At 47.9% G+C, this 13,519-nt stretch overlaps 1 protein-coding gene across 3 annotated transcripts in view; it reads left to right on the top strand.

The window, feature by feature from the left end:
- The window catches only part of LOC138481024 (UAP56-interacting factor-like), an 802,147-nt gene that overhangs the window by 660,417 nt on the left and 128,211 nt on the right, over positions 1–13,519 (top strand). For 2 of the 3 annotated variants that reach the window (XR_011274186.1, XM_069612875.1), the window contains exon 8: positions 7,959–8,079. Coding sequence is in view for 2 of the 3 variants with exons in the window: in XM_069612875.1 (XP_069468976.1) it covers positions 7,959–8,079 (121 nt within the window). In the remaining variant the exon portion in view is untranslated. Of the gene's footprint in view, positions 1–7,039; positions 7,068–7,958; positions 8,080–13,519 lie in introns of all 3 variants that reach the window. The other variant, XM_069612876.1, reaches the window with a different exon arrangement.

Genomic DNA, 13,519 nt, shown 5'->3' with positions numbered 1-13,519 from the left:
CCTCCGCCACCTCTCCCACCTCTGCGGCCCGCTCTGCCTTGCCCCCCTGTCAACTACCCACGGGGATGATACAGGCATGGACACGGCTACGACAGGTACAGATGACGATGGAGGCGACGACGGGACGTGTCCCCCATCGCCCCCTGCTCGGGCGTCCCCGCCCGACGAGATTGGAGCCTTCCATGCCATGATTTCCAGGGCATCCGAGCTCTTCCAGCTCTGCCCCGAAGAGAAGAAAAAGGGTTCCTTTACCAAAGGCTAAAAGGAAGACGGTCCTCGCCGTACCACTTCTGGATGACATCTGGGATGAGGTGCTCTCCCTCCTCAAGAACCCTGCCACGGCGCCTGCAAAGTGGGACCGGTACGAGAAGAATTACCGGGTCCCCGACACTGCCCCCTTGTGCCTTCGGGCACAACCTACCCCGGATTCGGTCGTCTCGGCAGCGGCAAAGAAGAAAGCTGGGGGGGCATCGGCCTCGATATCAACTTCCCCGCCAGACGGCGAGGGCAGGAAGCTGGACACGATGGGACGACTGGTCATCTCATCCGCAGCGACGACTATCAAGGCGGCCAACGCCCTGGCTATGTAGCCCACTACGACAGGGAGTTGTGGTTCAAAATCGCCCCTCTATTGGACTTCCTTCCGGACGCCGAAAGGGCTGAGGCCCTTGAAATCTTGCAGGAAGGTGAGATTGCTTCGGACCACGCCATCACGGTGGCAACGGACATCGCTGACACCGGTTTCCGTCAGTTGGGCAACAGCGTTTGCCTGAGACGACGAGGATGGCTCAAGGCGACGGATTTCCACCAGGACGTACTAGCCAAAGTTTTGGACATGCCCTTCGACGGGAACAACCTGTTTGGAAAGGCGGTTGATGAGTCCCTTCAGGCTTTCAAGACAGACACGGAGACTGCCCGGGCACTGTGAGTGCTCCAACAACGACGGCCGTCCTTTCCGAGCGCCGGAGGCAGACAAGGTGCCTCCAAGGGATCCGGCAGTGGCTCCTCGACGTACCGCCAAGCGGCAAGATCTTCGTCTCAGGAGGCCTACAGGGGACACGGCAAGTCAGGTGGTGCCCGTCGTCGTCGACAGGGAGGTCAAGGAGGCAAGGCGGCCTCCAAACAAGATTGAACCGACCGTGGGGTTGGGCCCCCGCCGAATTGCCCCAGTGGGAGGCCGGCTGACGAGGTTCGTCAGCGTGTGGGAGTCCATCTCCACTGACCTTTGGGTGCTGGACGCGCTTGCCCAAGGGCACACCCTCGAGTTCCAGAAGAAGTGCCCTCGCGTTCCACCCGTGGCCAGGAAGGAAAATCACATCCCTCAACTACTGTTGGAAGTAAGGGCGATGCTCAAAAGTGCCATCAAGCTCGTCCCAAAGAGGCTTCGGGGCTCCGGAGTTTACTCAAGGTACTTCCTCGTAAAGAAGACAGGAGGATGGCGTCCCATCCTGGACCTGCGACGAGTGAACAAGTACATCAAGGCACAGAAGTTCCGGATGGTCCCCCTCCAGCATGTGCTTGGACAGCTGGAGGAGGGCGATTTCCTCTCGTCGTTGGACTTGGAGGAGGCGTACTTCCACATCCCCATTCTAAAAAGACACCGAAAGTTCCTCAGGTTCGTGGTCCAAGGGCGGCACTACCAGTTCAAGGCCCTCCCGTTCGGATTGAAGTCGGCACCCAGGGTGTTCACCAAGTGCCTCGCACCGGTGGCGGCGCGGCTGCGCCTACAGGGGATCCACGTCTACCCCTACCTGGACGACTGGCTCATCAGGGCAAAGACAAGGGAGCTTGCCGTGGAGCACACTGCGAAGACCGTCCAGCTGCTCACGGATCTGGGGTTCTCCATCAACTTTCCTAAATCCCACCTGGTCCCGTCGCAAGTCGCCCTGTTTCTGGGAGCCAAGCTCGACACAGTGGCGCGGCTGGCCTCACCGTCGGAAGAAAGGACCAGGACCATCCTGGGCAAGGTGCAGCGTCTGCTGGCCACAGACATGGCCAAGGTAAGATCTATCAAGTCCCTCTTCGGGATGATGTCCTCCTGCATTTATCTGGTGCGCCTTTGCAGACTTCGGATGCGCCCCTTACAAGAGTTCCTCGACGCCCGCTGGGTCCAGTCGACGGGCAGCTTCGAGGACAGGATCCCACTCAACGAGACGTTCCTTCAGTACCCGCTCTCATCTATCGGCAGGCACAGACTTTCAGGCCCCAGCTCACCAGGTGACAGTGACAACGGATGCCTCCCTGGAAGGTTGGGGAGCGCACTCTGGATATCTTCACGCGAGAGGCCTTCGGCTCCCGGAGGAGAAGTCACTCCACATCAACATCTTGGAGCTCCGCGCAGTGTTCTGGGCCCTCAGGTCTTTTCTTCCGTCCCTCAAGGGCAAGGTGGTGAGGATCTTCACCGACAACACCACCACGATGTTCTACATCCGGAAGCAGGGCGGAACCAGATCCCCTGCCCTATCCAAGGAAGCCCAGGATCTGTGGCATTGGGCCGTCGCCCAAGGGATGTTTCTGGTGCCTTTTCATCTGGCAGGAATAAAAAACACCATCACCGACTCACTCAGCAGAGAGCTGCGCTCGTGCCACGAGTGGGAACTACACCAGGATCAAGTGGATCGACTCTTCCGACGATGGGGCGAACCCCAGATCGATCTCTTGGCGACGGCGACGAACTCCAAGTGCCGGAGGTTCGCCAGCAGGTTCCCACAGCCGAGGAGCATGAGTGATGCTTTCTTTATGTGTTCCCTCCGTTGCTGCTCCAGCTCATCAACCAGCTCAAGAGGTCCCGGTGCGGGATGATCCTCGTCACACCGGCGTGGCCGAGACATCTGGTTCCCGGACCTTCTGGACTTGTCAGCGTCCACACCAGTCAAGCTGCCGTCGGACGCGGATCTTCTCTCCAGAGAAGGAGGCGCCATTCGTCATCACAACCTAGAGTCGCTGAACTTGCAGGCCTGGCTCCTGCAGCACTAGAGTTTGGAGGGTACGACATCCCAGCCGACTGCAGAGAGGTTCTTGCAAAGGCCAGGGTGTCCTCAACTCTCAAGTGCTACGGACATAAATGGAAGAGGTTCTCTGTCTGGTGCCGTGCACAGAAGATTAACCCTCTGTGGATTACGGCCCCTCAAGTATTGCCGTATCTACTGTCATTGGCCAAGGCTGGACTAGCTCACGCTTCTATCAAGATACATCTGGCCGCCATCTCACGATACACCAGAACTATGGGACGGGCGTCCTTGTGGTCTCATCGACTGGTGAAGGAATTCATGAAGGGACTATTCCGATCGTTCCCGCCGGTGAAGGCCCCTGCCCCGGCGTGGGAGCTCAACGTGGTGCTGACCAGGCTCATGGGGGCTCCATTTGAGCCTATGCATTCGGCACCGTTGAAGTTTCTGCCGTGGAAGACAGCATTTCTCGTGGCCATCACCTCCGCACGACGAGTGTGAGAGATCCAGGCCCTATCTTGCAAGCCACCATACTTGACCTTTCACGACACGAGGGTGGTGCTGAGGACACACCCCTCCTTCATGTCCAAGGTGCCTTCGGACTTCCACCTCAACGAACCCTTGGTGTTGCCAGTTTTCTTCCCGTCGCCTTCGTCGCCGGCTGAGAGGACTCTGCACTCGCTGGACATAGCTAGAGCGCTGAAGTTCTACGTGGACCGCACGAAGAGTTTTCAGAAGACATCACAGCTGTTTGTAAACTTTGGACCTGTGAATCAAGGGAAAGCTCTCTCGAAGGCTTCCATTTCCAGATGGCTCTCCGGCTGCATCATGCACTGTCACCGGTTGGCAAACCGACCGCTGCCCGGCCGTCCGAGAGCCCACTCAACCAGAGCGATCGCTGCTACCACGGCATTCCTATCTGGTGTGCCCCTGCTCGACATCTGCAGGGCTGCGACGTGGAGGTCGACGCACACCTTCACGAGATTCTACTGGGTCGATCGGGACTCCATGGAGGAGTCCAGGGTCGGCCAAGCAGTGCTGTACAACCTGTTTGCTTAAGATGAGCCTGGTGAGGAGGTAAGAGATGCTTAATGTTGAGGTTTTTTTTTGTATTGCTTAATGTTGAGCCTGTTGCCACCTCCCATGGTTGTGCATGTGTATATTGTTATGTATTATTATATTCATGAGCATGTGAATCCCTGCCAGACCCCATGCTGGAGAAGGAACGAGTTACTTACCTGTAACTGTTATTCTCCAGCATGGGTCTGGCATGGATTCACATGCGAACCCTCCCGCCTACCCCTCTGCGGCTCTTCACTTGGTCATACTGTCACTTTACGTGCTACCAAATCTGAGGATGGCTGCCAGAGGCGGGGCTTGGGGAGAGGGCAGTCATTGGCTGGGGGCAGTATGACCCACAGACCAGTGATTGGTTACTACTAAGAAAGAGAGATCAGAAACTAAACTGATACTGATTTTTTTCTATACCGAGGATTCCCGGCCTGACGACGGGGAATATTCATGAGCATGTGAATCCATGCCAGACCCATGCTGGAGAACAACAGTTACAGGTAAGTAACTTGTTCCCTCTTGAGGATTTGCAGTTTAGGGTCGCAGCAAGCGACATGGACTTTTGGTAAGGAGTAAAGTTTATGGTATGGTCCAAAATGAGTATGGAAGTCGGTGTTTCCTGAATGGTTAGTTTTGACTTCTTTGAGGATTTTCAGCATTTATGTTGTCCCATGACAACATGGACTTTTAGTTGACAACATGGACTGTTATCTGACAACATGGACTTTTAGGATTGGATTTGGGTCGGGTTCATGACATCTAATGTTTTAGAGACTAGATGTAACTTTTTGAGGATTTTCAGCATTTAGGTCGCTAAATAGCGACATGGACTTTTAGGAATGGATTTGGTTTGGGCTTCATGACATATATAGTGTCTTAAGAAATGCATCCAAACTAATGCTGAAAATATTGCAGTGTGAACTACATATTGTGTAATATGTGATGTATGGAGTAGGGTATGGAAGATCTGTATGGATCCGGGCAGTTTAGGCATTTTGGGGGTAGCGCCTTCAAGTATCCCTTGTATGGGTGTTGATATGGTTGTCTGGTGATTGAGGGGGTAGCGCCTCCCATGTTTTTGGCTTTGGGTGAAGCTTATATGAAATTTATAAGTATGGTTGCTGATGGTGTGAATGCCAGGTCAGCACGTTTTACCTCTCAATATGGTTGCTGGGGGTAGCGCCTTCAGCCTAACATTCATTATGGATGTGGCTGGGTATGCCACAAGGGTATTTGAGAGGTAGTGATATGGTATGGTATCTGGGGGTATCGCCTACAGTTTGGTGGGGCGTGATTGTGATGAGTCACGCATGGTTAAACAGAGTACGTGTGTTACTGGCGGTAGCGCCACTAGTTCTGTCGGGGCGTGACTATAATAGGTTATGCATGGTTATTCCATGTATGGCTGTGTGAGGTGGTAGCGCCACCAATTGTCGGGGTGTGACTGAAGTTAGTCATGCAAAGTGATTTGTTTGGTATCTATGTGGTAGCGCCCTCAGTAGGTGTAGGGTTATGTGTACGGGTGGTAGCGCCCCCGACTTTGGTATGGGCATGTCTGTGGTATTAGGCATTGCATGGTCAAACACTACCCCGACTTTGTGGTTGATTTACCACAAATAATTAGATTTTTTTCTCTGTGCACATGTAGTGCGGCTGTGTTTAGCTGTACTGTGTGCGCGCTTCTATGACTCTTTCCACCCTCATCAGGGTCCGAAGTGTGACAGTGATGTTGGTTGTTGGTCCTGGTGTGCCTGGCCAGTGCATCGCGTATGAGGGGAGTGGTAGAGTGACAGAGCACGTGTTGTGTGCTAGCCCTGATGATGCGGGTTGGTGTCTGTGGAGATGTTTTGTGTAATGTCTTGCCCTGTTATCGGAAGAGGGGAGATGTGTTGTGTAACGCTTTTCTGTGTGTGATGTGCAATGTAAAGGGAGGAGATGTGTTGTGTATGGCTTGGCTTTGCAGAAGGAATGTTGTGATGTCATGTGGAGCGTTTATGCCTGAGTGATGGAATGCATGGGTGAATGTTCTAACTTGGTCAGTTGTTCAGCCAGAGGCCTGGGTGATGGGCTGCCGGTGTTTTATGTGTCCTACCTGTAACTTATATGTAACCTGATTGACTGCTTGTAATGATACCAATGAAGCTGGTAATAAACCTAGCAAGTCAACCTAAGAAGGCTGGGAGTCACTTTACTACAAACCTCCCACAAGGAAACAGCCAAAATATGAACTGGAGTATGTTGTCTATCAGTTGTTGAAACTGATACTAACCCAGGGTTCTCTAATATTAGGGTAAGGAAGGCTTATGAAACGTGGAGAGGCATTACAGGTTTGTGGTAAACCCTGGAGACACAGATGCATATGAAGCTGGTAAGGGAGCTGGGTGCTTGTAATAAGAAACAATTATGCATCAGAAAAGCTGACATTGTGGCAGTCAGAAACTGAAGCAGATTTTGTGGTAGCTAAAAGACTTGGGAGAATTGGCAAAGAGGCTGACCTTTCTGGTAGAAGTGGAAAGAAGAGTTCCGTGCCAACCTGCAGGAAGATTCTTGTTTAAGTTGCCTAATAACATTTCCACAATATCCCGTTGTAGCAGCAGATGATGAACTGTGGTTGTCTTGAAATTAGTCAGAACTGTTACATGTTGAAGAAGTTGAAGTAGAAGCTGTCTGCGAGACAGAGAAGCCTGCTCTCGCAGTAACACTGATAAAAGGAAGTTGTCACAGAGAGCAATTTCCTTAAAAGATATATTCTGACAAAAAGCATACAAGACGCTGCAGAAAGGAAAGCTGTATTAAAGCGTAAGTGGCATTTTTTTTTTGTTTGAGCTTTATCCAGGATTACCGTTGGTGCTGTATTCTTTATGGAACTTTAAAAAAAAGGGAGCTTTTCATCCAGAGAAGATGAAACCGTTACCTGTGGATTTTTGTTTGAGTGACTTTTTATTTATTTGGGAACTTTTCAATAACTTATTTGAGACTTTGTTTACTTTTGGCGAAATTGACTTTGGACATTTCTACAGGAGAAGAATCTGCCCAGATCAAGCAGAGGTCAATCAAGACCTTCATTGTTTGATAATCTTTTATTTATTTATTGTTTTAGATTGTTTAGTGTGAGGGCTAGATTTGGATATGCTCAGAGGTTTTCTTCAAGGATCAGTCAAGACCCTTTTCCTCGTCCACAAGGCTTTCTGGAGGCCGGGGACCACACTGCATCCAACTCTCTTCCAAAATACCTTCCTTCTCGAGCCCTTTGCTCAACTACTCCAAACTCTGAGGGTCAGCCGCTTCTCCAGGCAGAGAGTGGGGGGTAGATATCTCTCCTCCGCAAGTGCCTCCCTCTGGAACGGTCTCCCTGCCCCTCTCAAACTTGAGCCGGACCACCTAAAGTTCCAGAAGCAGCCCAAGACCTTCATTGTCTCCTCTGCTTTCACTTGCTCTCTCACCTGCTGACCTACCTGTTCTACTGCGCCGACTGATTGCTCGGCTACCCTCCTAGGCTCACTGGGTACCAGGCTCCTCCATGATTAGTCTCCCCTGCACTGCCTCCGGGCTGTAACCCTATAGTCCCCCGCCTCCTTGCACTTACCCAGAGCCGCGCTGCCCTGACTGCACTTCCCCCTCCCTGGCACTGCCTCCCTCTCCCTTTCCCTGCACTTTGCATTGTCACACTTGCACGATCTGAATGACACAAGGCCTAGTAAGATTGTTTGTCTTATCCTCCCTTTGGCTTCCCTCCCTTGTCTTGTCCCACCTAGAAACACTTGTCTACCGGTGCGTTATAAATGACATATATCATAATTCACAAAATCCAGCGATGCGTATCTGTGCTGTGGCCTTGATGATGTCCTCCATGTTAATCTGAAGTACTTGCTTGAAATGTCACTCTACAAGTAGTAACTGGCCAATTTAAGTAACTGCATAACATTTGTCTTTTGATAGAGCCTACACACCAGTTAAGCGAACCTATACACCAGTTAAACGAACCAAGCCATCTGGATTTGGCCCTCTTCAGTCAAAGGGAGTGCCGCTCTGCTTCAATTTTAAAGCAGTAGCCAATCAGGTAATGAAGAACACACAAAGTAAAACGGTTATTATGATGGTTGATGTAGAAAACATGTTTTCACATGTAATGTATTATATCTATTTAATTTTTGTCCTATTTTCACAATCTCCCAACATGTCAGATATCATGGAATCGTGAATGAAAACTGTGCCCTTCTATTTCTGCCTCTGGATACTAAAAACCCAGAAAACAAACCTTGACAAGCATTGCTAGTGGGAAGAAATTGGGCGACAAAGAAGACCGCTCGAGATCAAGACTTCTTCATTCATGACCAAACCCAGGAAGGGATGGCTGTTCTCTCAGGTCCAGAAGACTGTGAATGCTTTCCAGTCATAGAGGCTTCCACATGAAGTACCAGAATGGTAGATAATACTGAAACCCCAGTCCAGCCAAAACCTGTTCAGACTGCTGAAGGTTTAGTTTCAGATTCCATCAGATAATGCATTACCGCACCAGATTCCAAAATGTTTTATTTAGGAAATCTATCTTACTGATAGGAACTACATCTGTGATCAGACTCCCAGTAACTGGTTACCAAAAGAGACATTGAAAGACTGTGCTGGATACAGAGAGGGATTCCGCTAGCTCCTGCGATCTCCTCAGCCACGATGTGTATATGATATATGGCCAGTGCCCAGGGGACTCCTGCAATAACCCTCAACCTAGACTATCAAAACCCAAGCAACTTGTCACTTTGAGGACAAGTTAATGTAGATGACAAATCCAACTTCTACCCTGAACCTAGTAGTGCTTCAGCTTATATGTATATGGAAGTGGAGGATACACAGGGAAAATATCACCTTTCTGCCCACATTCCAAAGATGGTACTACTGTAATAGCTTTAGGGTGCAGAAACAGCACCATTCAACAAGAGCTTGTATCCTCATACCTATACTTGCAACTCAACTAACCCAGATAGGTTATTTGTTTGTGCACATGGGGTTCAATAAAGTTACCTGCCTATTGAGAGGAATGCCAGATGAGACCACCAGGAAATGTGGTTCTTTGTTTTACTGTCATTCCCACACTAAATGAAGCACTTCCTGTATGCAAATCATTTCTAAGATTCATCCTCTGGTTCAACTGTACATGATAACTCAGTAGGAAAAGAAGGGGAAAGGTTACAAAGACCTGACACTGAGCTGTTATGCCAGCAGACAAACGAAGCATGTTGCCAGATTCTGTCCTAAGCTGCCCCACAGTTAACTTTGGAATTAGAAGAAAAATATGTAACGGAGGGCGTATGTAGCAGTACAAATGAGGTCAAATCAAAACAAAAACAATCCCCACAGCAAGGTCTGTTACATAAACCTACTGTTTTCACTGTCTGGGGACCACAAGACAATATTTTATAGTATAGAAGAAAACAGTTCAAATTCACATTTTAATGGGAAGGAAAGGTGTAACGCACAAAAGTTATATCATTAAGAAAAATATTTTTATTATAGAAAAAAGACATAATTCTCATTAAAGCTGTGTTAAATAATACACAGATTAAGGAACAACCCTAAAACCAGGTTATCAAAAAACAGGGCGATTACATACACAACATCAATGTAAAAATAAAAAAAACAACCATACCACATTAACTAAAAAAACATTTACCATACAAATATCAGTGAAAAATTCATTTGTTGCAATCTATATATAACTCAACATGTTTCTGTCTGTTGACTCTTAGATGTCTGACATTCATCAGGGGTAGCTCTTCTTAAAATTCTACAGTGATCGTCCCCTCCAGTCCTGGTGGGCATGGATCTGAACGTGATCCCTAATGCAATCTATAAAAACATACAACCATATTAAAAATTGTGTGTGCACCAACATTTCCCAAGATTTACCTACTTTTAATGTCATATGTCAACAGTACACAAACACGGAAGCCTGAATTAATAAAGCCACCCGTACCTAGACCCCATTCAGGAACCCTTAGCACCAAAAATCTGCTGTAAACATCTATACCTTGGGATCTGTGTATTCCAAGGATCCAATGTCGCCAATAATGCAGTCACATCCAGCCGGATATCAGCCGCTTATAATAGTAATCCTTTTAAATGGATTTGAGTAAGAACACACTAGAGAAGAAAACATAACGACACACTGTGTCACACTATAATCATACCGGAGTATAAAAAGTCAAAACACCCCCTAGGAACATGCTTGCACATACCTTGCAAAATGCGGTAGCCAAATGTGTTCCCAAAAGAGAACATACTTGCCTTGGAACTGCAGGAAAATTATTTGTTTAAATAATAGAGTTAGAACTTGACACAGTGGCCGTTTCACGTTAAAGACTGATTATTCTCCTCAAAGGTTTATTCTCTTTTAGGAACACATTTGGCTACCGCATTTTGCAAGGTATGTGCAAGCATGTTCCTAGGGGGTGTTTTGACTTTTTATATTCCGGTATGATTATAGTGTGACACAGTGTGTCGTTATGTTTTCTTCTCTAGTGTGTTCTTACTCAAATCCATCGAAAAGGATTACTATTATAAGCGGCTGATATCCGGCTGGATGTGATTGTATTATTGGCGACATTGGATCCTTGGAATACACAGATCCCAAGGTATATATGTTTACAGCAGATTTATGGTGCTAAGGGTTCCCGAATGGGGACTAGGTACGGGTGGCTTTATTAATTCAGGCTTCCGTGTTTGTGTAATGTTGACATATGACATTAAAAGTAGGTAAATCTTGGGAAATGTTGGTGCACACACAATTTTTAATATGGTTGTATGTTTTTATAGATTGCATTAAGGATCAAGTTCAGATCCATGCCCACCAGGACTGGAGGGGACGATCACTGTAGAATTTTAAGAAGAGCTACCCCTGATGAATGTCAGACATCTAAGAATCAACAGACAGAAACATGTTGGGTTATATATAGATTGCAACAAATGAATTTTTCACTGATATTTGTATGGTAAATGTTGTTTTTTTAGTTAATGTGGTATGGTTGTTTTTTTATTTTTACATTGATGTTGTGTATGTAATCAACCTGTTTTTTGATAACCTGGTTTTAGGGTTGTTCCTTAATCAGTGTATTATTTAACAAAGCTTTAATGAGAATTATGTCTTTTTTCTATAATAAAAATATTTTTCTTAATGATATAGCTTTTGTGCGTTACACCTTTCCTTCCCATTAAAATGTGAATTTGAACTGTTTTCTTCTACACTATAAAACAGAGGGCGTATGTAACAGCCTGAATTCTAACACCATCCCAGAGTTCCCCTCTTAGTCCATGCCCCCTCTCCAAGCATGTTAAAGTAGCCTCTGACAGTGTGGACTATAGTAGTGCTCCTCTTCACTTTTCTGTAAGATCTTTTCGAATGGATTGTGTCCTCCCACGTATTCCTCATCTTAGATATTTTCTGCCAGACTTGCTGCTGCTTCGGAAATTTTTTGGCAGAGGGCACTGTGCTTGAGGCGCAGAGTCATAGTCCCGCGAGGGCCGCCTGTTAGGCAGAAACCTGTGCAGTTCCCTCTGGGACCACTGCAAAAGATTTAGGACTACAGGTGTTTGGCAGTAAACCCACTTGGTAGCAGTCTGTACCACACAGATTCACTTGGTAGCTGTGGCTGAGCAGTCAGACTTCCCTCAAGAAGAGTTAGGCAGTGTACAGAGTATTCACAATAGGTCAAGAGCACACAATAGAACAAGTAAACACTGACCAGGGCTTGGTGTAAAAGAGATGTAATTATTTATTTAAAACCACATCTAGAAAAACACACAGGGACTAATAGTAAGCAATTAAGAAACACGGTCACTAAAAGATATACACTCCCTTAAAACAATATTAGACAAGTCTTAAGTAAAGCCCCACTTATTTTCAGACAGCGGTGAGCGCTTAACGTAGATGGCACTCTAGTTCGTTTTAAAAAGGGAGAGAAAAGCAGAGAACAAATTGAAACAGATCCCAACACTTTTACAAGAACAGAACAAGAGAGGCAGGCAAAGTAAAACCGTGAATTCAGAGTCAGTAGGCCGGATCCGCTTTAAGAGGATCAAAACGAAATGTGTCCAAGGTCACACGGTTGCAGTGCACAAAAGTCTTGTAAAGGTTCAAAAAGCAGTTGGACCAAAGAAAGGGACCAGTTAGATGGTCAAGGCGGCCAGCCCAGTCCAGAAGTTTAAGGAGTTATTATTACTTTGTAGCAATCTTTAGAAAGGGAGGCCTGGCGGACACGGTACCTTAAAGTGGTGAGAACACTCCAGCGGGGGCATTTGTTCCTGGCAGCGGATGCAAGTCAGTGCTTCGTCCGGGGGAGGAGAGGATCTCGTCGTGGAGGAAGACAGGAGTCAGTTGCACTGCCAGGGAAGAAACCAGCCACAGAGTTTCTCAGGTACAAGGAGCGGTCCGTTGATTCGCGGTTCAGTGGTGAGTGGCTATCCGGCCGCCGGGGTGCTTGGCACGGGCAGTTCGACCACAAACCTGTCTGGGGTGCGAAGAAAGGTAAACTGGTTGTGCCCACCAGTCAGGGGAAGAAGCTTCTCCAGCCGGGAGATCTTCTCTGTCGTCGGGAAGTGGTGAGTCGGTTCTGCAGGGCTCCACCAGTGGTGTCGTCGTGGTAGGTCGGCTCAGCTTCTCCCTCGTCGGATTCTCAGGTCCTGTGGCGACTTCTGAAGTTCCAGTCCCCAAAGCCCTGCTTTTATGCAGCATACCCCCATTCACTCAGCCTAGCTGTCAAACATGCTAAGTGGTGAGCCGGCTGGCTCACCACTTAGGCCAATCACACGAGAGTGCGACTTGAGTTACCAAGGTAACTCAGTCCAGGGTGCCTAAACCCCCTGTGGTACCCAGACAGAGTGGCACCACTTTTGGAGGCTTCTGTGTAGAAGCCCGCCAAAAAGTGGAACAAAGGGCTCAACTTGGGTTGGAGTCCCAGAAGAGAACACAAATGTCATTTTAGAATCGAGTCTTGCCAAAAAATACCAACCGGAGAATTAATATTAATTAAATAAACCAGCGGTATGTTCGAGGCTATGAGAATTAAATAATTAAAGTTGGTAGCCTCGAACAATGGGAAAATCCCATAGGGAAATATTCGCGGTCGAATATAAAAAGTAGTTTCCACTGCCACCAGCCAAAACTCGATCAGGGGGGACGGAGACGTGCCCCCTCGACTAACAGACCCCGGGGCAATCGAATTGCCCCGACCAGTACGTCCACAATATGATGGTTTGTACTGGTTTCTGTTAATAATTTGGGACTAGTAAACCCAATGGTGACTTTACATGCCCTGGGAGACAGTAGTCAGTCCCAGGGTATGGAGTCTATGGTGGGGTGTCACTATGACACCCCTGTGTTACTGCACGGAGGGTACTGTGTAACACACATAGTAAAAACACATGAGACCCTATGGAGTAAAGGATCCCATAGCCCATAAAACACATTACCAGTCAAAGGAATACCATAAATCATGTCCAAGAGTGGG

This window comes from Ambystoma mexicanum, chromosome 5p, assembly GCF_040938575.1.
Source record: "Ambystoma mexicanum isolate Mex_15411 chromosome 5p, UKY_AmexF1_1, whole genome shotgun sequence".
In the NCBI taxonomy this organism is placed as follows: Eukaryota; Metazoa; Chordata; class Amphibia; order Caudata; family Ambystomatidae; genus Ambystoma; species Ambystoma mexicanum.
The sequence above is the reverse complement of the archived record's forward strand: the minus strand, read 5'-3'. Positions and strand labels throughout refer to the sequence as shown.